Source organism: Chaetodon auriga, chromosome 3 (assembly GCF_051107435.1).
Source record: "Chaetodon auriga isolate fChaAug3 chromosome 3, fChaAug3.hap1, whole genome shotgun sequence".
Lineage (NCBI taxonomy): Eukaryota > Metazoa > Chordata > Actinopteri > Chaetodontiformes > Chaetodontidae > Chaetodon > Chaetodon auriga.
This window is the reverse complement of record NC_135076.1, coordinates 10396508-10423801: the sequence shown is the minus strand read 5'-3', so window position 1 is coordinate 10423801 and position 27294 is coordinate 10396508. Positions and strand designations below refer to the sequence as shown.

At 43.2% G+C, this 27294-nt stretch overlaps 1 protein-coding gene across 2 annotated transcripts; it reads right to left on the bottom strand.

Moving 5' to 3' along the window:
• Positions 1–112: 112 nt before the first annotated feature.
• Positions 113–26705, bottom strand: ap1m3 (adaptor related protein complex 1 subunit mu 3). 2 transcript variants are annotated; one of them, XM_076727041.1, is made up of 12 exons: positions 26530–26705; positions 21080–21236; positions 20361–20428; positions 20074–20204; positions 13937–14084; positions 12969–13095; positions 8522–8664; positions 7748–7819; positions 7288–7446; positions 5435–5560; positions 4814–4889; positions 113–1693 (listed from the first exon to the last, which is right to left on the bottom strand). In XM_076727041.1, exons 1-12 carry the CDS (start codon positions 26569–26571, stop codon positions 1671–1673), a joined length of 1272 nt encoding a protein of 423 aa, XP_076583156.1. In that variant the 5' UTR covers positions 26572–26705; the 3' UTR covers positions 113–1670. The 2 variants fall into 2 exon arrangements, with proteins under 2 accessions (XP_076583156.1, XP_076583157.1); XM_076727042.1 differs by lacking the exons at positions 113–1693; positions 4814–4889 and having other exon boundaries at positions 5439–5560; positions 7337–7446; positions 26530–26691.
• Between the last annotated feature and the right edge of the window lie 589 nt (positions 26706–27294).

Sequence of the window (27294 nt, the reverse complement as noted above, 5' to 3'; positions counted from 1 at the left end):
AGTTAAAATGATGATCTGCCTCATTCCAATGCTTCAGTTCATATTACTCATCTGTCATAATTTGCTCAGTCAAGTTCTGAACTACATAAAAAAATGCAACAGTATTCTTAAACAAGATACAAAAAAATGTTTATTTCCAAATATATCCCTTTGCTTCCTATCGACACACAGTATTTGATAAATTAATGACAACACATGACAACACACACTCATTAACAATCCTCATTGGTGCCTGAAAAATGTCCCGACACAAGATAATGGAATGATTGTAATGGGAGGTTTTGGACTTAAGAGCAGAGATGCAATAAATGGACACAGGCCTGTTTTGCTGGTGGCAGTGCAGCTGAACCGATGTGCTGCAGTGCATGCACAACAGAGGGAGTGAATTACACCACAGACTGCTTTGAAGACATATAGGGGCCTGCAGAGGTCGACAAAAAGAGTCAAGGAGAAACAATTACCTCAACATATTGTCAATATTCTCAGACTCTGCAAAGAAATCCATTCAGGTTATTTTACCTCTCCCCCCCTCAACCCCCTGTTCTGTCCTTCAGACATTTTCCACAGGGGACTAACTAGTACAGTATAAACAACAGATAAAAATATGACAAAAAATTCTGCACCGTGCTCATTCCTTCAGTCTCCGCCTCGTAGCTGCAAGCTGATTTCCAGCACAAGGACAAGGTTACAGGCCCCGTGGGAATGCGTCGATGGTATTATGTTACACTGCCAACGCCTCCGACAATATTGTGCCTTATTAATCATTGATCTGGTCGCTGGTGTTAGTTTCAGTGCACTGGGGATTATATTCACAGTGCAAAAGGTGGTGATACGTAGGCATTTTTTTAAGGCAATGAACACTTAATATAGAGGTTCAAGCAAAACATGTATGTCATTGAGCGAGACGAAGATTAACAACTTGTACTATAAAGTGGAAATTAGGGACAAAACAGGATGAATAAAAACCTGTACAGTAAAAGACGCTGACGATGTCGAGATGCGGTGTAGTGGTTAAAATCCAGCATGGAGCGACATGTAACTTTCTCGAAACTTGCAATTTAGAAAAGTCACCCCTGTGCAATGTTATGGCCCTTTGAGAAATAAAAAAACTGGTAATGAACAATCACAGTTACTGTATATTGGCACTACATAATCTGTTAAATGACATGTTACACAGTAGAAAGCTACATGTCCAAGAGGACAAGCCAAGCACCAAAAAAGATAAAGCTTCAAATTCATAACAGTTCAAAGTTTTCTCTGTCTGAGGAAAATGTGTTTAAAAGTGACGCCTTGCTCCCCAAACTCTGCTCTAAATTAACCTCGAGGGATATGACATTAAAAGCAAAGGAAATGAGAGCTCGGCAGAACCAGACGGTGTCACAAAGTCATCAGTTCATTATTCACGTATTCTAACATATTACTGGAGTCCTGAGGAATCCTTAAAAAAAAAAAAAAATCACAGGTCAGAGGTGATGCAACAGCCTTTCCTGTCGGCGCTGAGGGTGTCTTAGAGGAAGAGATGATGTCTTATTTCCGTTCAGAACGGGGAAAAATGTCAAGTCTTCCTGCACTTGTCCTCTGCTGTCCGTTGCAGACAGGGAGCCGGAGAAACGGAGAGGAAGACATGAACAGAGAGAAAATATCCATTCGTCTAGCAGCATCTGTGCCCTTTAGTTTGTCCGGAGCTGGTAATCTGCCAAGAAATGTAACAGCGGAGCATTAACACAGCTTTCTTCCCCTCATCACCTCTGCACGTCACATCACTGCCAATTTAAGCCCTATGAAAGCCCCAAACAAGATCTGCACCAATACGAGCATTCTGTGAAAGCAGATCACCAACATTTAACACATTCCTTCCTTCATTCTGTCTCAGACTTTGAAGAGTCTTGTCAGTATTTGCAAAATCTCAATCTTCAATGGACAATATCTGATTTACTGAGTTATTATGTTGCATATCCAGGACTGGCTAATAAGGAGATAACACTACATGGTCAAAGGTATGTGGTCAAACCCGTGCACGTGTTTTTGTGTACTCATGGTGTGGGGCTGTTTTTCATCCTTCTGTTACAATTAATAGAAAAGCACAATGATATTTGAGACAACAGCGGGTTTTCAGCTTTGTGGTTCTGGGAGAGAACGTTCTGTGCTGGGTTCTTTTCCAGGTAAGAAAACCTCATTTGAACTCACATTGACATTGCTAATAAAACAAATAGCTAAAAGTCCATCCTTAGAACATCACTCTAGTCAACAGTGTGTTGTGTCTTACACATTTACTCAGTGTTTCTAGTAAGAAGTGCTGTGGTGGATGCCAATTCGATTTAGAATATGAACAGTAAACCCCAGGAAAACATTCATTTTTTTCAGAAAGAGATTGGATTGAGTTAGAGAAGCTGGTGGAGGTCGGTCCTGAGATGACGTCAGGTCTCTGTGGAGAAATGGTTTTTGCAGCTTGTGTTGGAAGAACCTGACAGGCCTGCGCAGAGCCCTGACCTTAAACCCATTCATCAGCACACGGACCACCTTCAAAGATTTGTGGTCAGTGAATGTGCAGTTTGTTCACTTTTTTCCTAATCAAAGTGATCAATCACGTTCAAATGGATTTGAGTACGTACGTCATACGTCATCACGTCACCGTTCAAATGCACTTCAGTTCAGTACAAAACCAGCCTGTACAAGCACTGCACATAAGACTTACAGCTCAGCAGCCTCTTATTAATGACTGACCTATCAGATTGTTTCGGTGGCTTTCGCAGTCTTTTAAATAGGTTTAACAAGAGCTGACAGCGAGAGAAGAGCTTCACTGCTAAAAGCTGCTGATTCGGTCAGTGATAATGATGATTCAGTCTGGTCAGTTCACTTTGAAAATTCAGCAATAAGGATTGATTTGCACATGTACTGAACACCTCTGCAGCCATCAGTGGCCAACCTCACTGATGCTCTTGTGTTTTAATGGGATCAAATACCTGCGGCCAGGTTCCAAAATTTTAGAGAGCACCTTTCCAGAAGAGAGGAGGCCGCTGCAGCAGCACGTCAGAGTCCGTGGGTTTAACATAGCTGTGTAATGTTTGGGCGTCCACAAACTTTTGGCCATATACTGTCCTCAACAGTTACTTCATTACAGTACACTGCAGCGCAATACAACGCGTAACTTCAGGTTATGCAACACCGATCCAAAATTGCATTTCTTACAGATTTCTGCAAAAACTGCATTTTCATTTCAGGACATCAGCTGAAAGGTGCAGCTGCAGTGTGATGCTGCCTGATCATATTCTGACCACTGACAGTCTGATGTTCTTACTGCTGTACCGTGCGGCTTCTAAATGCCTGTTCATCACTCATTAATAAGTCAGCACAGTCAGTGTACAGTATCGGGGTATTGTTTAATCAGTGTGAGTGTGTCTGCATGTAGTGCTGAGTGAAACCTGATCATCACCGTCTTCTCTCCCCCGCCCTCCCCAGGTTGCTGATGGTAACGGTGAGAGAAAGGTGATAGCTTTCTCTCCGGTGGCCCAAACTTCATCACTCTCCTTTCTCTCACTCTTACTCATCTCCGGTTCTCGTCCTCCTCTTTTATATTCGTCCATCTCCTTTGTTTCCTTGCTGATGTTACAGCAAGGCAACAGTAACCTTGGCATCAGGTGAGAGCCACCCTGGGAGCCTCCTGGCACTCTGTGGCATCGTTCAACCTCTGCAGCCTCTGATTCCTACCTGACACATCCAGGTAATGAATATGATGGATGTTATAGAGCCAGGTTCATTCTTAGGGCGGACGGCAGGTATGAAACTTAAGGATTTCTGGCTGTAGTCCAGTGGAGGCTGTGGGCTTCCATCTCCATATCATTGAAACCACTGAGCTAGTACAGAGCATTTGCTGCAGTCTCATCAACATACTGTAGCTTTAATGTGGCAATATGCAATGATCTGTCCAACAATCAAGCATATGTTTCAGGTAAAATGTCTCGTTGGCAGGTTGATAAAAGTTCAAAGCTCCCAAAAACTGAAACATCTTTTGAGGTTTGTATGCCATGGTGTCACCCTTGAGTGTGACAGATGTGATGCAGAAGGGTTCACTCCCAGGGCAGCGCTTGCATCTACAGATCCCAGGTGCCAGCTTTGTAAAACAAGTTTTACTGCATTCTCTCGACTTTGCAGTAGCCCTGTTCAAATGTGGACAACCGAGACACAAAGAATTTCACGCCACAAGCTATCAGGCTTGTAAAATTTCTATCACTGGCATCCTGTGTGGTGTCAGTCTGAGCCCCTGAGGCCATGGCTCATGGTGATGGAGCCCGGTAATGGATATGATGGATGTTTTACTGCTGGGTTCACTCCTAGGGCACACACTGAATAGTGTTGCAGAGAGACTGATCCCGACACTGCTCTCGTGAGGAAAACATCAAATTTAACCTCGTGGCAACCTTCGATTTGCTAATGGGTTTGGAATTTGGACAGAAAAAAGGAACAGCTAAACTGGAGTTCGTAAGTCAGACACACTGGTGAAACTGGGTATTCCTTGTTAACGGTCGACTCTTCATAAATAACACCTGAGAATGCTTCTTTTTCTGAACTTTGACTTGTGTTGGAGAAATGTTCTTATTAGGAAACAGGGTTTTAAGGGGTTTAAAACAAAGTCACAAAAAATACTAAGTTGGCAAACTTAGTATTTTAGCACCACAGTCCTTGACCTCTTGTTAGGTAACATAAAAAATGCTATGCAGATTTTAAGTTTTGGAAGAAGAGAGTTATCAGAATTGATTGTGTGTGTGTGTGTGTGTGTGTGTGTGTGTGTGTGTGTGTGTGTATGTGTTGTTACCTCCACTTTGCGTGATGTAGCGCACCCATGGTAATGCCTGGTAACCACTCTTCTCTATGATCTTTAGGTAACGCACCTAGTGAACACGGACAGGTTAAATATAATTATTTCACTGTTTCACACACAAACGCACATCAACATCTACTGTACATAGCCTGTATGCGTCACTGTGCTCATGGCAGCCCATGATCTTTAATTTTTCAACAAATTGATGGACTATCTGTGGCTTTATAGCTTGAGGAAATGCTCCTCCTTCTAAAGCTAACTTAACCATTTAAGAATGATGACTTGATGAATTACAGGAAATAACGCTGTCTGCTTTGTCTCTGGGTTAAGCACTTGAAAAACATTTACTTAACTTGCTTGAAAAAGGGTTGTACAATAAGATGAGGAATAGGTTTTCGATTGTGGAGAGTGAGTTGTGATTTGAAACTACAGAAGTGTCCCACATGGACAGGACTTAAGAAGTTATTTATTTGGTCTGGCATGGGTGACAGTCATTTCCAGTGACTCTGAAGTGCGATCATGCATGAATGTCAAGCAGTGCATTGTTGAAACAGTGAAAAAACAAGGAAGTAGGAAAGAAAGGACTGTGTTCCAGGTGTTAATAAAGAGTCTGACCTGAATCCCCGACACAGTGAAATAGGGGATCTCAAAGTTAACTGTGATTGGTCTCTTCGCATCCAGCTCCTCACTCTCCACACTGGGTAGCCCAAAGTGCGCCCGCATCATGTACTCCTTACCACCCTAAACATGCAAAAACACACACGAGAAATGGCTGCAAAACATCTGTAAAACCTTTCATTCAGAGTGTGTTCACAAAGCCTTTCAGATAAGAGCGTTCAGACTGTTTGATGAGTTCTGCTCCCAGCTCTCTCACTCTAATTAACACAGGGTTGCTTTGTCCAAAAACAAAACAGACTTCTATTCACTGCAACATGAGACAAGTCCCGTGTCATACTAAGGTGAATCAGTTATCAATTTATGGGATTTAGCATCCAGCAAACATCTAGGCTATAAACACAAAAACAACTGGTTAATCATTGCTCATAACAGTGTACCACATCATCCGAGCGGAGCCTGTTAGTTTGTAAATCACGTTCCCATTTCGACTGTAAAGACCCTGAAACAAAGCAGGCGACATCACCTTTTTCCAGCTGAGCTGTGTGTACAGATGTACACATTCATACCATGACAATCGCTAATGGACTTCTTTCTAAAAGCTTAACATGCAGATACAGGAGGGGGCTGTTTGTCAATCAGGGTTGTCAGTAACTGTACAAAGCTGGATTGTGGATTAGGGTGTTTTGTCAGTCTCTTATCACAACAAGCCACTGCTCCATCTTTGTTTCCTTGAACCTCCATCAAACATTACAAGTGAGGTGTGGTTTCCTGAGAGAATATGCAGTTTAATAGTGTCCAGAGGTCAACGGAGAAACATGTACTGTCGAATCATACATGAGCTGGATAACAATACGTCACCAGTGATGGCAATTTTTAACCCTCCTTGACAGCCTGAAGGTGTAATGAATTAATGAGGGGATATGAGAGTGTGACAGATAAAAGGAACCACAGCTGAATTAATGCTCTACAAGCTTTTTAAATTCCCTTTTGAAGAGTTTATAGTTTGGTGACAGCAGAGACTGACGACGAAACTGTGAAAGGAACAGCAGAAAACGGAGAGATAAGATGTGAGCCTGAGTGTTTGTGTGTGTGTGTGTGTGTGTGTGTGTGTGTGTGTGTGGCGAGGCTGAACTTAATGTGACAAATAGCTGCTGTCTAATATTTGTCAGTGTCAAAAAACAACTTCATTTTTTGACACTGGGGCTGGTTCAAGCTTATGTACATATCAGGTGTCAAGCGCGATGGGAGAAGTGCTCTGATCTTTTTAAGTGAATGCTGCAGTGCAGAGATACTCAAAGAAAGCTACAAAGAAAAGTCCTGCATTCAGAATCTCTCTTCCATAAAAGTACCCATGATGACTAGACAGAAAGGTCCATTTCAGAATAATGTAAATATTACTACTGGATCATACATGAGTTTAATGTACCCAGTTACCTTCCACCACTGTGCATTATACTGACGCTGCTGTGTCTGTAAAACCAGATCATGGTGGAACAAGATACAAGCCTGATTGTGATGCTGTGAAAACTGAAATAGAAACAGAATTTTTGTACATCCCACAGTTTTCCCAGTCTTAAGTTGCTCCTATCCCAACTTGTCTGAAACATGCTGCTGGCATAAGCAGTAAGCAATAAGCAGATATTTAGAAAAATCAATGAAGCTGATGAGGTCAAACATGAAATATACTGTCTTTGTACTGTTTTCAGGTGAGTATAGGTCAAAAAGGAGGAGCAAATGATCACATATTTATCTTTTAAACAGCATCTCAGCTCTTTTGGAATCAGCATCAACATCCACTAAGTGCATCTCAGGTTATAAACTGTGACATGTCGTTGATTTGCCGCACTAACGGGGAAAGACTTGATGTTCCACTGCACCGCGCTCTTCTCGGGCACCCACTTGGTGCTGCCTGTGCTGGTCTTGAACTTGGGTGAGTCAGCATCACTGGGCACTGGCACCAGAATGGACACATTGTTGGCGGTGGACCGACTCTTAAACTGACTCCGAGCCTGTGGAAGGTGACAGAGGACAGAGTTTAAATGTCACCTGAGGCTTTTAGCTTTAAAAAAATAAAAGCATGCACATCCAAATTCAAATCAAGCAGGTCTTTATGATTATGCACAGCTTGTTATTTTGAGTCTGCGCGGCCGTCACTGCCTCAAACAGATGGTAAGCGGTAATCCACCTGAGAAGCATGCGTCATAAATACTAAATAAGTTTCAGTGAAAGGACTAGATGAGCGGATAAGGACATGGTGCTGTGCGTGTGTGTGTGTGTGTGTGTTTATGTTTGCGTGCCACTCATCATTACCTTCACCTTGATCTCCACACGGCTGTGAGAGAACTTCTCAATCACGCTCTCGATCCATATGAGAGGCTTCACCTGTCAGACGGAGAGAGGGAGCGGACAAGGTCAGAGGGGCGAGCGCAGAGCTGGACTGCATCACTACGACACACATCACCAGAGTGACACAGTGGAAAGGACAGAGAGAGATTGTGTTTGTACAAGGGAGACGATAACTGTTAAGAGGGCTCACAGCTCACATATATTTCAGGCACAGCAGCCCCACTCGAGTATACTGGACACAAGGTCAGTGGACAGCATGTGTACGAGTGGATCAGGACGAGTGGCGACATGGGCCAGTCTTAGCTCACTGAACTGCTATTTATCTTCAAACATGAGCTGTCACTGTAACTGTCCACTTCACTCTCTTAGCAGACTGATCATATCTGATGCTGTATTGACACCCTGTGGACAAAGAGTTATATTATAGTTCATTATTGTGATATTTATGGTTTTCTCTGCTCGAAACCACACAACAAGTGTAAACCTGCTCAGTCTTCCAGCAAAGACTCCCACTGACATTAAGCCAACAAGCCAGTTTCTCGTGTTGAATGTGTGTGTACTGTGTGCATGGATGCAGGAATATGAACATTCTGGGCTGTGATTATATTTGTGTGCACACCGGACTGTGAGACAAATAGGGAGTGTGCTCCTGGTGTTGTTGGTATGTATGTGGTATGAGTGTGTGTGTGTGTGTGTGTGTGTGTTCAGGAGACACACTGGTTGGCATGTCCTACTCACTGTCGTGTTGAGGCGGTACGACATGAGCTCGCTCTCGCCGTCGGGGGGGATGAAAGAGATGGTGCGGTCGTTCTCGAAGCGTGACAGGCGGACACACTGATGAAACTTCACATCCTCCAGCTCCACCGTCTTACTCTTCTCTCCTGACACAAACACACAAACAACACACACACACACACACCCACACACACACACACACACACACACACAGATACACAAAAAAGACTGAGAACCTTCCAAGCAGTCTTGGGGGAAATCAAGGTCAAGGTAATGATGACTGACAAACATTCACTCAGTCGCTCTCTCTCTCTCTCTCTCTCTCTCTCTCTCTCTCTCTCACACACACACACACACACACACACACACACACACATACACACACACTGTACACACAGTATGCTACCAGATCCATCTGCCCTCTTCTTGTCCCCTACTGAACAGTTATTTAGCTGCCACACATAAACAGGTACACACACACACACACACACACACACACACACACACACACACACACACACAAACACTGCCTGTCTTCAAAACCTGCTGCCATCATCTTGTCCCCCACTGAAGCCCATTCAGCCGCCTCACAAACACATCCACACCTGCACTAACACAACAAGTAGATAAAGACTGTAAAAACACACATCTGTTACTGAAGTTAAGGGGGACTCTGCCAAAAAAAGAAACATCTGGGTTGTCATCAAAGCTTCCGATTTATTTTTTGTGAAATTAATCTACCGATTATTCATATAGGCTTATTGTTATGGTCTTATTTCATGAAATGCACCCCCAAGAAAGTCTTTATGCCACTGGGAGATGTCACATCATTTTCCCCACTTTATTGTTAGTAATATGACTCGTGAAGAACACAACCAGTTATGTCAGCTGAGGTGTTTCAAACGGGGGACATATTAATCCTTGGTCTAGAAAATGACAGAAAATTGTGAAAAATGGCCATCATCATTCAGCACAGCTACCATCTTCAAACAAATCTGCAATATTTTACAATTTATTGGTTTAAAAAAAAACAGAAAAGCAACAAACCCTCCATCTGAAAAGCTGAAACAAGTAAATATTTGGCCTTCTTGCTTGATAAATAACTATAAATTTGTTGCTCATTAATGCTATCTTGATTAATCAATGGACACAGAATTAGTCCAGTTACCAAAACGATTACCAGAGTGAGGCTGGTGCTTTACTCTTCATCTCACTCATATTTCTAAAACTCTGCTGGAGTACCACAGAAGCACAGAAGAACCATATACAACACTCAGCAGACTGTGTCAAGTAGATCCTTTTCTTCGTGAACAAAATTAGACTTTTCCGGACAATTCCCCTCAAAGGTGGAGCAAGAGTGCAGTGCTGGTGCAACGGGCAGTTAAAAGCGTGACCTCCTTAATGGTGGCATCTGTAGTCTGCTGGAGAGCGGCTGATGTTCTCCTCCTCTGTGGTTAATGGAGGGTGCTGAGTGGTGGAAAACTGCTGTAATGACTGTGGGCCTGTGGGCCTTCAACTAAATCCCCCATTCAACAGTCAGCTAGAGCCCGCCTCACCTGCTCTGAATGCAACCCTGGACCTAAGGCCTGTCGGAGAGAATGCCTGTGTGTGACTGTGCATGCGTGTGCGCACGTGTGCGTGTGTGTGCATGCATTTGTGTGCAGCTTCCTTGTTCATTGTTCAGTCTCTTAAGCGTGTGTGCATTACGTGAATGGGTTTATGTATGCTTGCTCGCAACTTACTCGTTTCTCTATTGATTTTGCCTTTGTGTGTGTGTTTGTGTGTGTGTGTGTGCTTGTGTGTGCGTGAGACACTTCCTCATGCATGAGAGGGAACTGGTCGAGGTGAGGTCTTAGGAGAACACAACAGTCTTGGATAAGTAGAACAGGGAAGCCCTTTGGAACATCTTCTGTCTTTCTATTTCTGTTTGTTTTTATGCCAGTAAGACACACGCACGCATGCACGAACATGCATGTGCACGCGCGCCCACACACGCACACACATAAACAGGTGCATGCTGTGTTATCAAGACAAGAAAGAAAGGTCATATGGGACACTCTCTGTCATTGCTAGGACCTCAGGGGCTTGAAGATAGGACAGAGTGTGTGTGTGTGGATGTGTATTACTCACGTTGTGGGCACATAAATCTGTTTACACAGTCACCTTGTGGGGATTCTTCCTTGTGGGGAAAAAAGGCGAGTCCCCGTAACGTAAATCATCCCATTTCAGGGTGAAGACTTGGGTTAAGGTTAGGGTAAGTCTCCAGGAAATGAATGTAAGTCTATGTAATGTCCCCAAGAGCGATGGAAACACGATGCGCGTGTGTGTGTGCACAGGTGTGTACACGCCAGGTGAGGATTGAAGATACGGCAGCCTCCCCTGTGATTCACCTTTACAGCTGCTCTCACCTGCTTCTGTGCTTTTAATACACAGCAGGAGGGACCTCATCTGTTTTCTGTCTGCTGTCGCACAGTGAAAAAAGAGACACAGGGAACCATTTTGTAAACGTTTCCGTCCAGGCCATCTTAGAGGGTTGTGATATCACTGAGACGGGCAGTCTAAGAGACACTTCAACAAAAACGTCCTAACATGGAAAGGCTGAAGGGACAGAACACGACTTAATTTAACTTCTTGATGGTCGATTCGTCATTGAAGTCACCTAATTTGGTGATTTCTCTTTTAGGACAATTAATTAGAAAATAATAAGATTAATCAGCACTAAGAATAATTGTTAATAGTCCTCAAATGTCCTCATAACAGACAACTCTGAAAAGTAATTAGGATTCAAATTTGTTGTCACTCAGGTGTTACATATGACCTGATCTTTCAGAGAAAAAGTCATTTGTCATGACTTACTGATGTCTAAAACAACTGGCTTTTTGCACGTTGGTGCACCAGTTTTTAATTCAAAAATATTACAGATGTGATATTTCTATCAGTTCCCTGTAGTGACCATTCTGGACTACTGCCAGCAGAGGGCAGTGTTCAATGATTTATAGCTTTTCTCACATTTTGGCTGAGTCCAGCTGTGATAAACTGTGCAGATCAGGCAAATATGATAAACACCAAATGACTGCAAAATGATAAACTGCTGAGGATGTGAGTGCAAAGCCCATTTTAATATTTGTATAAACATTCTGTGTGTGTGTGTGTGTGTGTGTGTGTGTGTGTGTGTGTGTGTGTGTGTGTGTGTGGAGGGGGGGTTGCTGTATCTGTCAGTGTTTGTTTGATCACAATTTCTTTTGATTTTTTTCTGAGGTTATGTTATTTCCCAGACTGCAACACGCAGCAGTGGGATTGTGGGCTTCATACATAGGATATCTACAGACCCTCACCTTTCATCTGCAGGGCTGTAGCCTGGGGTGCGGATTAACTCAGAGGCAAAGAGGCTAGACAGTGATGGAGCCTCTCCCCTTCGGTAAGGAGCGGCAGGGGGGAAGAAATGTAGGCAAAAGAGAAGAAGGAAAAAAAAGAGAGGAGAGCGTGCAGGGATAGACTGGGGGAGATGGAGCAGTGGGAGACATTAATGGGAAAACTGGGAAAGCAGGAGGAGAAGAAAAGGAAGATGAGGAAGGATGAAAGCTAAGATGAATGTGGGATCTGTAGAGGTGAGGGGTTTAGACAGAAAGAGGAGGAGCAGGTGGAAGTGCGAGGGGATGTTAGAGTTCATGGAGCAGAGGGTGAATAGGCATGTGCTCACCCATCAACCAGCAGCATCTTTACAAATCATTTTCACTATTCAAGCATTATTCTGGCAAATGTATAGGGTGGATTATTCCACTGCGAGCTCAACGTGTGAAATAAAGAGCAGCGACTGAAAGGGAAGACAGATAATGAGATGAACTTATGAACCTGAAGCCGTACAAGCATACCAATATATTAAACAACAAAAGACTGCATTGTTCAAGAAGCAGCAGAATCTGACTGTCAGACTAAACAGTTATGTTTAGTTGCTTTGCATTTCAGTGATTCCAAATGAGGAGCACATGTACCCCAGGCGGTGCAGCAACAGTTACCAGGGAGCACACAGAAAGACTGCAGCTCAGCCAAAAACACAAATTAGGATTTGATTCCAAGCAGCTCTGCTCATCCGTGTGGTAAAATATCATACATGCAAACCTGACCAAAACTGCAAAAGCAAAATCTTTCCATAATTAACAGATCCCAGTACAGTCCACCACAAAAGAGGACATTTGGAACACGAGAGGCGGAGTAGAAGAACAGACTCTGGAGCTTGTCTGACAGAGCTGTGGGGTTACGTTCAACAAAAAAAAAAAGTTTGGCAACCACTGACCTAAATAAAGGCCAACATACACCAGCAACATTTTAAAACCAGTCCCGCTGAAAGTATTTTAAGATTTAACTGTACTTCAATTATTCATGCCGACTTTGCAGTTTCCTATAAGACGTGTAGAACTTCAGAGAGTGAGACTGACTCACGGTTACTTACTGCCTGTGATTTCAAACAGCACTTTGTCATTGAGGCCCAGTCTGAGCTCAGGCATCCCCGACAGGACCACTTTGAGCTTGATGGTGCCCACTATTTCACTCCGCAGGACGCTGCCATTGGCACTCACCTGTAAACAGAAGAGCAAAGCATGACGTTAAACATGAGGAGCGCTGGTTCACAGGGCTGTGGGGCTGAAACTAACGATTATCTTATTTACGCTAGCAGATACGAATGTGCACTTTAAGTTGCTTTATTAAAAAAAAGAAAATCCACAGATCAGCAGTAAGACTCCTGCTCATAAACTGGTAGAAGTAAACAAACCGGCTGATACCCAGATCAACCTTTCAGCAGATCCAGACCGACAGAGGGCCGAGCCTGAAAAGCTCTCAGCATGCAGTGTGAGAGATGTAAGCCAGGCATTGATGTGGAAGAGGATGAAGAATCTCTGAGAACGTTAAAAAAAAACACTCCCTGGTCACAGAAAAGGAAGCGGCGACGGCAGCTCTCCAGCAGTGTTTCACTTTCCCTTTGGCTCAGAAAATCCTTCGAACTGTTGTCCTTGAGGTGTTGCTTGAAGGACGTGAAACTTCAGAGGAAAGTCACTTCCCTTCGTTCATGTATACAAATCTGTTCTGTCTCTTTAGCTGCAGGAAATCAGAGCCTTTGTCTGTATTCCTCAGTAAAAGGGTTCGTCGTGTCGCCTAATAACATCAGAGTGAGTATTACTTTGTGTGTAGTGTAGCTGCAATGTAAGGTTAGAGGGAGATGAAGTCACTCCTCACTGACTGTTGATATAGAGACTGTGTCCTTTGTAACTCAAGGAAAGAGGGAAACTGCTGAGAGAAGTCAAAATTATTTGCACGTCCAGGATGTCTGCAACTCTTTCTGTCTCTTTGTGGAGTCATTTTTTGCTTTCTGAGAAGACTTTTTGTAAGATGTGATGTTGACAAAGCAAATTCTGTCCTCACCAGCAGATTTACTGACTCAATGACGTCCATGAACACTTCGTTCTTCCTGTACTTGATGCCCTCTGACCGCCAAGACACGGCGTTAGTGACGGTGGCGGGAGGTCGAGGGGCCCCGACCTCTAATTTATGACCCTGCTGGGTGATGTACCTGAAAGAGACAAAGGGAGAAAGAAGTCGTGACATGTGTCAAACCGGTTCCAAATTCAGCCTTTAACCCTGCTGAGTGGAACACATGAAAATCCATCAGCAGAGTGTTAAAACATGGTCACAGTCCTCATTACAACGTTTCAGCAGGAGACCATATTTCCAATTTTGGAGAAATAGGACTCTTAATTTGAAGAAAGCTAAAATGGGATATGGCAGCAAAACAGTATATGCTTCTATTTTGCAAAATGAACCCCAAATCTCTTGAGGAATGTTGTTATATTTTGCATTAATCACCCCTCCCGACTTGAAATAAATGAGATATTCCAGTGTGAACGAATTAAAGAAGCTTGGTTTTCATGTTGTATGAAGATTATTCATGGGTGTAATTGGAAAACAGAGATTTACATAAACCCATTGTGACTGCAGCCACAGATAATGATGTGACTAACATGTATTTGTTTACCATACTAAACTGTGTTGCTTTTCTAAATAAAACCCCATCATCGGGTGTCTAAAAGGGCTTTGAGCCATCAGGAGATGCCAGAACAGCTTTAATAGGTTTGGATTCTTCAAAGATTTGAACCTTTACTCGGGGTCCTTTCTTTAAACATCTGCATTAATTAGTTTTTGTTGACGGTGGAAAATCTTCTGTCAGTGTTTACGTGGGTTCAGATGCACTGATGAAGACAGACATGTGAGGGGGTTTCACTGTGTTAACGCTCATCAAGCCATTTAGTGCGCAGACAGGCGGCTGTGTGGCTGCCTGTCACTTCAGGTGGGACACTTTAATCCAACATTAGATATGCATCAGTTGAAAATGTAGGCGCCTCTTGTAACATGACAGATACAGCACAATTTAGGAAAATTGGGATGTTGCACAAATGACAGCTGGTAAATGCACATATCCAACGCCTTCCTCACGGTGCGTTCAGACAGAAGTGAAGCAGAGCTCAGAGGGAGCACAGAGTCTTTCATAATTACTGCTTAAACCTGGATTCATTTATTTTGGGGGCCCATTTGGGAGCAGTGCAGCAATCTGTAAACACACCGAATTATCATCACCTTATAAAAATGATCTGGCAAACGTTTTAGCATTTCGCGTATTGCTCTTAGTCTGTATACGAAACACAGAACATTATTAACATTTACAGTTGTGTTTCAGGCCCCCTGGCAACTTACGTTCAATATTCACTCTTTCAGCTCTTAGCTTGGATTTGATGTCCACTAACTCCTGAATGAAATAGGTGAAATGTGTAACTCTGTCAGCCGTTCAGTGGTGGGAGAGTAGCATTCGTTTTTTGAGCCTTTTCACTAATAAATCTACTGTTTGTGCCTGGAAATGATGTCGCTGAGAGCAGGGAGAGTGAAGTAAAACAGAACCAAAAGACCCAGTGACCATTTGATCCATTGTTATCATAAAAATGTTGATCAGTGCGGCTTTAAAAAGTACCATTCCATTAGTAAATAATGAATGTAAGTGCCCTATTGTCCACTTGATTAGGCCTGGCCGTGACTGTAGCAAAAACAAATCAGCTCACTCACATTTCTACGTTCTATTCATCATATTTTGTCTATCTGTTGATCCATCTATCTATCCCCCACAGTTCACTGCACAGCACAGTAGGCTGGTTCTTAGAGATCAAGCTGGAGCCAGTTTGTTTTAACAATCCTCCTGCTGTGTCCAGGGAGACATAATGACTCGTCATGAGAATAAGAGGGAGCTGTACTCTAATAAACAACATGTGACCAGGCCTGTTCTTAACCAAACACCTGCCGCGCACCACTGTTTACTCCTCACTGGCCTCATTTCCACCACGTAGCTGTTGTCTAATTTATGCCACCCAGTGATCCCTTGACTTTAATGTCCAAAAGAGTTCTTCAGGTTTGGGGGAATTATTTCTTTACATGCTTTTATAATGTACAACATTATTCAGATATGTAAAAACAAATATCTAAAATAAATGAAATACATATTTACATTTCAGTTTATGTATGTTGGCAACGTGGATTGTGTAGTACAAGCAACAGATGAGATGTATTTGCAGTGCATGACTTCTTTCTTTGGCGCTCACTAAAAATCACTGCCGTACTAATGACTGCCAGATGATGTGTGCAGTGACCTGAGCAGACATTTAAGGAAACAAATGGTGCTTTAGACACTTGTTATAAACATTCTGAATCAGTGCTGTTGACCTGAACTTGGACCTACTGTGGAGAAGTAGCTAAAATTCACATTCACGAAAAGACAGGATGCAGATGTTTTGCAGTGACGTGCCTTTGATCAGCTCCAGTTCAACTCCCTCAATTGTGCAAACCGAAATGTGCGCCAATATTTCATACAGCTAACATAAATACACGGATTGACAGTGATCCAAACTGAGCCGTCTCTGAAGAAACCTCGTGTCCTCCCTCCGTGTACTTTCTTCTGACGTCTCACCCCTTTCTCCCCTTTTTTTTTGTCAGTTATCCCTCACCTTTTCTTCTCCCCCACAGGCCTGAGCTTCACCCCAAGAGTCACTGCTTACTGACCCAGTGCTGCTGTCCTCACGCACTCTTCTTTACAAAAAAGAGGACAAACTGCAAAGCCAGTGAACATAGTAACAATGCCATTTTCCTAACTGACAATTCAATTATTTTGCAGCTGTATCTGTACTCTGCAGCCCCCCCCCCCCCACCCCAATAAAAAAAAAAAAAAACTGCCTGCAACTAGGAGAATGAAGTGGCACCACAGCTAAAATTGTGTTAATACAGACAAGCTGGCACAGTTCAATTTTTGGTACTTATTTTGGAATCTTTTAGCGCCAATGTCACGTATGATGTCTCATGCGTATGTATGCATTTCATTTCAACAGACTAAACACAGCAGCAGGAATGGCATGTGTTTCATATACAGTTTCTATTTTGAGAGATGGGCTGCATGCAGTTACACTCAAGTCAGACAGCGTGGGTATTAATAATGTGTCTGTCTTGTTCCAGACTCGCTCCCAGATTTCACTTTCTGGTAATCAAAACTGCAAAAATCACTTTGTCACACCAACATGGGCTCTTACCACAAGGAGGAAAAACAGGAGTCTAAGGATAAAGAGTGTATAGACGGTAAAGCTCATAGAGGTTTTTTGTGGTTTTGGCTGAAACTGACTTGATCTGAAGGCTTGAACTTTTCAGGAAAATTGAGCTATTTGGCCTTAAATCTCATCTGTAACAATAATGGTCTATCTGTGTCATTCATTCAACTGGTCAACGTGTGTGTGTATATGTGTGTGTGTGTGTGTGTGTATATATATATATATATATATATATACACACACACACACACACACACACACATACATATACACACACACACACACACACACACACACACGTTAGGTTTTCATCACTTTTGGGGACATTACATAGACTAACATGATGATTTACATTATGGGGACCTGCATTTAGTCCCCACACGTAAGCCAAGTCCCCACAATGTGACTGTGTAAACAGATTCATGTCCCCACAGCACGAGTAATACATGGGCACAAACACGCTTGGCCTCGTCCTGTTCAGTAGTTTGTCTGATGGTACAGTTTGTTAAACTGTATCTTCTCCCTGAAGGCATCAGCTCAGTCCAAACCACGTTGTGGTGCCATAACAGATAACAGATTCAGTGGCTGCTTTCTAAAACAATAAGAGAATGCTTTGATCCACTCTATGAAAACTGAGCCTGGACACTGACGAGTTTGTGAACAGACATGCGTAATGAGCCAGCTGTAACCGAATCAAAGTGAACACATGCTTGTATATAGTTATCTGCTCAACTATCTTCCCACTGGGTGCGATCACCAACAGACCTGGGATCAAAATACATTTCCTTAGTTTACTCTACATTAAATACAGCTTCATTACACCAAAGCTACCCCCAGAGAAATGAAGCCAGATAAGATACAGCGAGCAGTTTACTACATGGAAACTCATTTTTTCACAATGAACCCTCTTCATTCCGAGTCGGCGTTATCTCAGTGATTAATAAAACTGTCAGTCAAGCGGAAATGAAATGATAAGTTCAACTGCTAATTAAACAATAAGCTGCAGTCTCTGCTCGCACTACTCCAAAACCAATATGGCAAAACAAACAAACAAACAAACAAACATGTGTTCCACATAATAAGAAAAGTGCGTCTGTGTGTGTGTGTGTGTGTGTGTGTGTGTGTGTGTGTGTGTGTGGAGGGATTACAACTCTTACTGGGGGAATGTGCATTATCTTGGTGTGGAGCAGGGGTCCTTTCACATTGTCATTTGATGCATCATTCTAAAAATATTGATTATAGCTGCTCTAAATCGAGCTGCCTGTTTGGGCTAAGCGTCACGAGCCCTGAAGCCAATCAAAGCCTGCTGCACAAACGCCAAACACAAACACTGACTCTGGTTTTCAGCTCCACTGTACATTCCCTCTGTAGTGTCAAGAACAAAAAGTGCTAAATAAACAAGTTTTAGATTGATTGATGGATTGAGGCAACATTTTCTCCCCGGTTTTCTGTCCCAGTTCCTCCCACCTCCTTCAATGCATGTTGACACATAGCAAAATCTGAAAGTGCTCAGAGATGAAAGGCGGTGACAAGTGGGCTCGGGGTCGACGCTGGGTTGTGTTGTTGCTTTGCCATTTGTTCTGTTTTGCCCCGATTCTCCTCAGAAATGCTAATGAAAGGCTCTGGAAGCGGGGGTTGGCAGCAAACTGACAGATTAGCATAACAATAGCAATCATAACAAACACACACACACGTGCATGAAGGTTCATATGAAGACACACACACACACGAATGCAATAACATGCATATGCATCCCTGCAGTCTCACTTGCTCAGTCTTTGCTATCCACCCACCCACACACAAACACACACACACACACACACACACACACACACACACACACAGACACTATACTTTAACAGGTAGTTAGTGTTATAATGTAAAACAAAAGTGTGTTTCTTCAGTGCTCGGGACATGGAAAGGTCAGAGAACTAGAATAGCCCGCAGACAGAGAGGCACAGTGAATGTGTGTGTCTTTTCTGTGTGTGTGTGTGTGTGTGTGTGTGTATATACACAAAAGAGAAATGACACTTTTGTGTGTCTCCTTGGAGAAGAGAAGAGCAGGGCTTTTCTGTCTGAGAGTCTCGAGTGTGTCCAGCTGACGGTGTCATTGTGTTTGAGTGCCAATGGGAGCCTGGCAACTATCAGCCCGATTCAAACACCAAACACACATACTGTACAAACACATGTACATCCAAGCCTTGGTGCACAAGGGGCACACACAATTGAATATCAATCACTTATTGCCATGAACGATTTTGAACATTTCACATGTAAGGTAAGCTGATCATATGCATACACAACCCCTGCTGCCATGATACTGTGAAGCCAACATTGAGCTTTTCTCTGGAAACAAATGCCTCTCTGAGGAGCAGTGAGGAGCAAAACAAGCCTGTGTACACTGTGAACACAAAACACTTGCTTCAGTTGATTTCACTCAGTGAATAAAGTTCGTCCAGTCGTTCACTTTTTAGTCACCAGCTTCTTTGTTGAATGAAAAACAAAAATAAGCCAATGGCACACAACAGAGTCATCATGTACTCCTACTCCCGTCCATGCAGGTCGACATACAAAGCTGTTATCTCACTGACAAACTTTCATGTTTTGTTCAGATGGATGATTCGGGTACCACTTGAGCTAATGTGTTACATTAAAACCAGACTGGAGTGCAGCAATTATGGCCTTTGAGAGTTTGAAACTTTAACCTTCTCAGCCTGATTGATGTTATACTTAAAATGCCAGAACGCAGCGCTGACACTCTTGATCTAAGTTTTGTCAAATGTAGCTAAAATTACCTCCTTGTGGTTGTCTGCCTCTGCCAACCAGCCACAGTGCATTTACATCCATCCAATCCAGCTGACCTTTGACCTTTTGGATATAAGGAGAAAACAGTCCTCCACACAGGTTGCGTCATAGTTTTCTTACTCTTGTAGGATCTTGCTGTCAGTTGTCTGAGGGAAACCGAAGTCCATCACTTCGTCCATCAGCTCGTACACGGTCACAAAGTTGTCACGGATACTCTCCTCCTCAAGCTCCTTGAAGTACTCCTTAAACACCTGCAGACACAAACAGGCAGACGCATCCTTAAACTAAGTTTAAACTGCAGGTAATCACTTAACAATGGTTCAACCAGGCTGGCTGGGTGGATAACATGACGCTTTGAACACAAAAAGCAAGTACAAGCTACAGATTTGGAGTGTCAGGAAACGTACCTGGACGATTTTGTAAAGAAAGGAGTAGACCAGAGCAGCGTTGGCATTCTTCTTAGTCATCGCCACCACTGTGGAAGAGACTGTTAAGAAATAACTGTACATCTACCTGACAGACACAGTATCTGAGCTACAACAACCTGCAAATTGTTACGAGCCACACACGGACAAGATGGGGAAACGTAGCGCGCGTCTTTTAGACACTGTGGGTGGTTGAGATGAATGCAGTGACATACAACGTTAGCAGAACGCATCACAGTCGCGAGCAATTGAGAACATGGCCACAGGGAGGTAAAACGGCTCAGTTGTCTAATGCGGTGCACTGGGAATAGAACTTACTCACAACAGCAATATCATGCTGAATTAATAATGTGGAAGGAAGTTTGACTGGCCAATCTCGCGGTAGGAAAGGAGGATATACAGTGCAGAGCACATCACAGTGAATCTGTGTTCAATTCTTCAACTGGCTGTGAAACACGGTGTGGTGAAACAGAAGCTGAGAAGCTGCCTGCTGCAGAGACCTGAAACACAGGACTTCCTATGGAGCTGGAGACAGCTGACGGAAGAGGCCATTCAGGTCTCAGCTGCAAACGTTTACGAGGCTATAAAAGAACTAGACTTCTGTAAACTGGTGAATTCACTTACGTCTTCGGACAGAAATACAGTTTAGGACAGTAAAGTCTCATTTTGAACATTATTCAGACACAAACTCAAATGGATACAGTAAAGGTTGCTGTGTTTGATCCACAGGAAGTGTGAGGAGCCATGGCTGACCATCGGTGTCATCTCGGCCTCCTCTTCTGTCTTCATCAGGATGGGCATGAAGTGGTCAATCTCATTCATGTCCATGTTCCCCATGTAGTTCCGGCAGATGAGCACCTGGATGCATAATGTGAAGGGGAGAATACAGAGGCAGCAGACATTATTATAGAGGCTCTACCCAGTCATTAAATATTTATAGCTTTTGGCTGAGATACCAAAGCTGAGCAGTCAAGCTTAAAGATGCTTCAAGAACCACTGGCTGACTAAAAACCCCAACCTCATGGAGGAGTATGATATCATTTTGCAGGGTCATCTCGCAAGGAAATGTGCAAACTGTGCTTCCATCTTGGATATCTGAGGATGAATGATGAATGGCACCTTCTCCACATCAAACAGGAGCTTATGCAGACTTGTGCAAGGCTTGGGTGATTCTCAGGTTTGAAATGACAGCAAACAAGGGTGTGCAAACATCATAAATGCAAATACTGGTCAAAAATTAGAGGACATACAGTCTAATCCCAACATCCCTGAGCTGTACTAGCATCATGGCTATATGGACGGCAATGCCAGTCTGTTGGCTGTTCCACCACTTTGGTTCAGACTCAACGTATCTCAACAACTATTGGATCAACTGTCATGACATTTTGTACAGACATTTGTGGCCCCCAGAGGATGAATTCTACAACCCTACTGACTTTGGTGCTCCCCTGACTTCTGAGGCTGACCTTTGTGGTTTTGAGTGAAATGTCTCAACACCTACCAGATGGACTGCCATGAAATTTTGTCCATACAGTCACACCCCCCTCAGAGCGAACAACCTTGGTGATCTCCTGACCTTTTATCAAGGGCCAACATCAGGTGTTAGACCAAATATCTGCAAAACTAATTCCCTTTAGCCTCAAATGTATTTTGTCTTCAGTGCTAATTAGTGCAAATGTTAGCATCCTAACACATTAAACTGAAATGCCACTAGCATGGCTGAACACAGACTGTAGATTCTCGGTCTTATTTCCATAAAGCCACTTGCCCTTATGTGTATCTGTATGTGCAGCTTTGCTTCCTGCATTTTCCACAATGGCTTTAAACAACCTTCTTAAAAGAGCAATCACCTGTTTGTAGCAAAAGATGCGTGAGGGCTTATAAATATAGCGAGCTGGATATGATTGGTTGAAACTTGCTGAGCCCCCTCTTACTTTGAATCTAAGAGACTGACATTGACTAAACATGCAGTTGGATCACATTTTACAGACAAACTCCATTGTGGACACACTGAAATTGATACACACACAAGAAAAGGGATAACACATGTCAAAACAACAAAAAGATGAACAAGAAACTCAAGTTACACTGCAAACAGGAAGTCATGGATTGACCATGGATGACAAGATAATATTCACCAAAACTGAACGACATGATCATGTTTATCTGTCAGAATTTTAATGTATCTTTAAACTATTTTCATCATTCTTTAGCTCTGATCGCTATCAGGCATCGGGACAGAGACATGAACAATAGAGTAATAACAGATATAGTAATAGAAACAAACACAGGCACACACAACCACACACACACAAACACAAATATACACACACAAGATGACTCAGCAGTCTTGCTGGAGTCCGGACACACAGAGTGAAGTAAAGAAAGAGATCAAAGCTTCAACGCTTGAGGGATCTAGATCACACACACACACACACACACACACACACACACACACACACACACACACACACACACACACACAAACTTCCCCATTCTTTCATAGAGGAGCCTGCTGCATGGGGGTCACATGGGGCAGATACAACAAAGGCAGGAGGAAATAAGAAATTTAAACAGGGAAATGGCAGGAAGGTAAAGTAATTTGGGTGAGAAAAAAGGAAATGAACAGGCCACTGCTCAGCTTCTGTGAGAGCGGACTGAAACCACAGAGCGAAGAGTTCAGAGGTCAGCGGAGACAGAGAATGAGCTCTGGACGAATCTTTGTTGCAATACCGAAGACCCCGGGAAAAGCATCCACGAGGTTTACTTTGTAGTTCTGGAAGCTAACTTTGATAGAAAACAGAGGCAGACAGGCAAAAACAAAGCTGCATCCAGCACACGCGCTGCACTAAACGAGGGCCTAAAGAGCACGGCAAAGGGATAAAAGGCAGAACGCTAACACTGCTTATTAGTGCCACCGCGAGCAGTGCAGTCGTGTCCACACGCTTGAAACTTCTGAGTTGGTTAGAAATTAGATGTAAAGAAACAAGGTTAGTTTCTGCTTAAGACGACACATAAATCACTCATCAGGCAACGTTATCACTGTGTTCCCGTAACCTCCTGAGATTAAATCAAACACATTTAAGATGACGACCACAACAAGTTCATTACTGACTGCTCTATTACCCATTCAGCTGTTTCTAACTCCCCACCCCCCCATACATCGACGTGTGTTTAACCTTCTTTTGCCAAACAGCCACATGTGTGTTGAGAGCCGTTTCATTCAGCCAACTCTACAGCTCACAACCGTGTGTGAGGATAAAAGCACAGTGAGATGTTTGGGGGTTCACCCTGTCACCGCTCAGCTATCTCAGCTACAATCACAATCAGGATTTAGAAAAGCTTATTTTTTCACCTTTACGATATGTGAGAGTCTACGTGTGATTGTCACGTCACGTCGGTTCAAATGTGTGTCAGCTGAACTCTGCAGAGGCAGAGCACTTCAAACAGAACACCTCACACAAACAGTTAGCATATTCCATGCCCCAAAGCAGAGCGCAGCTACTTAATAATCCAGGTCTCATTAAATTCTACTGCGAATGCATTACTTCCAAGTTAAGACACTGCACTGTCTGAGAAAAACATATTCAGGTGAGTCGTATTGGCATTTCTGAATACTTATTATAAATATTATTACATGCACATCCCCCCCCCATTACATTGCCTCAAATCTAAGTCAAAGGTGACATTCGTATATGAGAAGTAGCTCAAAGGGGTTTCTTTAAAAAAAGGGTTAGAGTAAAAGATTAAAACTTCATGAGAAAAAAGATTAGAATTAAATAAAAAATAACAAACATTTTAGCAGCAAAAGCAGACAGAAAAAAGGGGGTAAAAAATTGGCATTTTCTACTGTAGTACAGCAGAGTTTGTTACTGTGGTGATCCATTAGTGTCTGTTAAGTGTAGAACAATCCCAATTTCTGTTGTTTTACTCAAATTTCACAAGAAACAACATCAAAATCCTTTCTGTTCAAACCACCAGTGGCCCTAAAAATCACCAAGGGACGCTAACTCTCAAAGTATACGTCCATTATCCCTCTGTGAAAAACATCCCAGAATAATAATGATGATATTTGAGAGAGAGAGAGAGAGAGGGCTGTTGGGAGTTAACAGGAGCTTACTTGTAGATGAAATAATGGCACATTGATGAGAACGGCAGAATGCAAAAAGACGCCGCTGACTCGGCCTGTCAATCGCACCCATTTAACACTGAGCATGCTCACAGAGCCTCTTTCTCCAGACGGCAGCTCTGCGAGGTTGTCACCACGTTCACTGTCTGAGTTGAGTGTGTTAGCTACGGCTGCAGCATAACACTGAACAAGCTAAACCTTTGACCCGATAACCAGGCCGAGCGAGCGTGGCGGCCATGTGCCCGAGTACCACAGAGCTGTGTCTCGTCTGGAAGCCCCCGCCGTGAAGATGAAATGTGCTGCAGCTCATGACAACCCAAAACTTCTGCTTGAACACGTTCTCTTATTAAAAAAAGTCTTCTGGGAAGCACTGGGAACATGCTGATTTCAATAGTCTGACATTTCAGTCTATATCGCCGGTTCCAGCAGTCAGCAGGGTGGCGTCTAGTGGCCAGGAGCTACAACTGGGAAGGGTGGAGGTAAAGGGCAGAGGTGCCAGCTGTGTTTGAAAGGCGTGCACCAGGGTGACCGCTCCACCTGCACACGCCTGGTTTCAGTTATGTCTAAAAACATGCCTGTACGATTATTTATTACTAGTTTAGTGCATTTTTGATAAACTGGCTGATTTTTCTGCCTTGTCTGCTGCCACAGAGGACAGAGGACGCCGCCTGGTCGGGACAGAGGGAGGGAGAGGGCTGAAGCCCCAGGGCAGAGATGGACAGATAGGAGAGAGAGAGGAGAAGAGAAAAACCTTTAATCTGTACAATCAGACATGCAGGCTGTGTGGGACTGATCCTTCTCCCTGATGGGTGCTGTCAATCATGTGGTATAAGGCTTCCTCAGCATCAGCTATTCCTTTTCTTGCCCTCACATAAATTAACCCTGTGAGGTTTAGATGTAAAGCCTGATTGAGAGAAACAGAGAAAAACTCAGTGTCCTCTTTTAATGAACTCCATGCTGCTGAATGCTTACCTAAAAATTCATTTAAGATTCTGCAGTGTGGCTGCAACTGTTTTCACCATCAATTAACTGACAATTAGTTTCTCAGTCAATCGTGTACAGTTGATATCAGAGCATTGTGAAAATGTGCTCTTTGGACTTGTGCAGATCCTCTGGTTATGTCTCCAAATTGCCTTTTCTGTCAAACCAACAGTCCAGAACGGAGACATTCAATTCAGTCTGCTATTAAAGCAGAAAACCATGTGTGGAAAATGAATCAACAACTGTTCTGAGAGTCTCATCTAAACAGAAAGCAATCAGTGGCCCCAGCCCGTCAGATGAAATGTCTGCTGCTCGTCTTTGGGTTTGGGACTGTTGGCTGAGCGCAACAAGCTGTTTGAAGACATCCTCTGAGCTGCAGGCGATGAAGGTTTTTCACTGTTTTACAGAGTGAACCATTAATCAAGAACACAATCTGCTGATTAGCTGACTTTTAAAAAGTCACTGCAGCCCTAAATGATAGAGATAGAAGGAGCAGAGGCCGGTACCAGATAATATTTGGCATTTCAGCTTATTAAAAGAACGACAGTACACGTTTATCAAACCTGCTGCTGGTTCATCGCTTCAGCTCTGGACACGGTGGCCTAAAAGTGTCTTAAAAACAGTTTTGTCCCTCAGTATGTTCAGACGTCCCTCTCACAGGAAGCAGGCCTCTGTAGTTTTTAAGGGGGTAACCTTTGGGGGCTGCAAAAAGCAAAGTTTGACGCTTTGAAGTAGGACACATCTCAGACATTGGAGGCTGCATGGCTGCACAGGAACAAGCGCTCAGTGTAGACTCGACATGAGAGAAACGGGTTTGGCAGGTCGAGCCTCTTCCTGACCTCTGTGTCAGCACTGACTGAGGAAGTGGAAATATTCTACCGTATGATGTACAGAGGCAACGATAAAACGTGAAATTATCTTTCAATTGCGTGTCATTTCTGGGCTTTCTATGAGCGGACGCACTCTTCTCTGGTAGCAGGTGCCTCGCTGATAATCTTACTGTCAACTTCCCCTCTCAACAACAAGTCGCCACAAACTTACCTTTCCCTTCAGGTCGAGGATAAATATCGCCGACGCCGACATCTTGGCGGAGAAAAATCCTCGAGTGGGACAACTATCCTGGGTAATATTTGGATGTACGGTCTGATGTGGGTCACTTACAGGGGGGAAAGACTCGCTCCCATCATCCTCCTTCCTCCTCCCCTCCACTCTCTTCTGTCGTTGCGTCTCACTGTTAGTCGCTGCTTTTCCGGAGCCACAATCAAGCTCGCTGCAGTAAATCTCATACGACTTCCGGCGGGTAGCTGCTGGGATTTTATTTCATTTACTTTGTCACCCATAATTATCAGCTGTGTAAACCTACTGTATTTGAGTTATCTTTGAAGTGCGTGAACTTTACTAATCCCATTTGTGCTGCTTTTTACTTTTTACTAGCCTGCTTTTGTGGAAGGGGAATGCTGTTGTTTTTACTCCACTACATCTATTTCACATCTTACTGTGCAGAGTAGAGTTTACATAAATAAGTTGATCAGTTCATATAAAAGACTGCATTGCTGTAGATGAAAATGCACAGTATATAAATCAGATGAAATGAATTAAGTGGGCTACATTAATACATGAAAAGTGCTGTCGATGTGTCAAGCACATCATTGCAAATACCTCTGTACTTTTAAATACACTGCAATATTTGAGATCAAATTATTCTACTTTTACTCCAGTAGCTCAGTTACATCAGAGAATAACAGTTTCCAGTTTTCTATCATGTTAAAGTGTTAAACCACTACAATAATAAGTACCTAACACAAT

Coding starts and splice junctions, on each gene's coding strand:
- ap1m3 (XM_076727041.1), bottom strand. CDS start 26,571: ATGTCGGCGTCGGCGATATTTATCCTCGACCTGAAGGGAAAG. Junction 14,085..20,073: donor GACAGCAAGATCCTACAAGA/GTAAGAAAACTA, acceptor TGTCTCTTTCAG/GTACATCACCCAGCAGGGTC. Junction 4,890..5,434: donor TCACTGTGTCGGGGATTCAG/GTCAGACTCTTT, acceptor CGTGTTCACTAG/GTGCGTTACCTAAAGATCAT.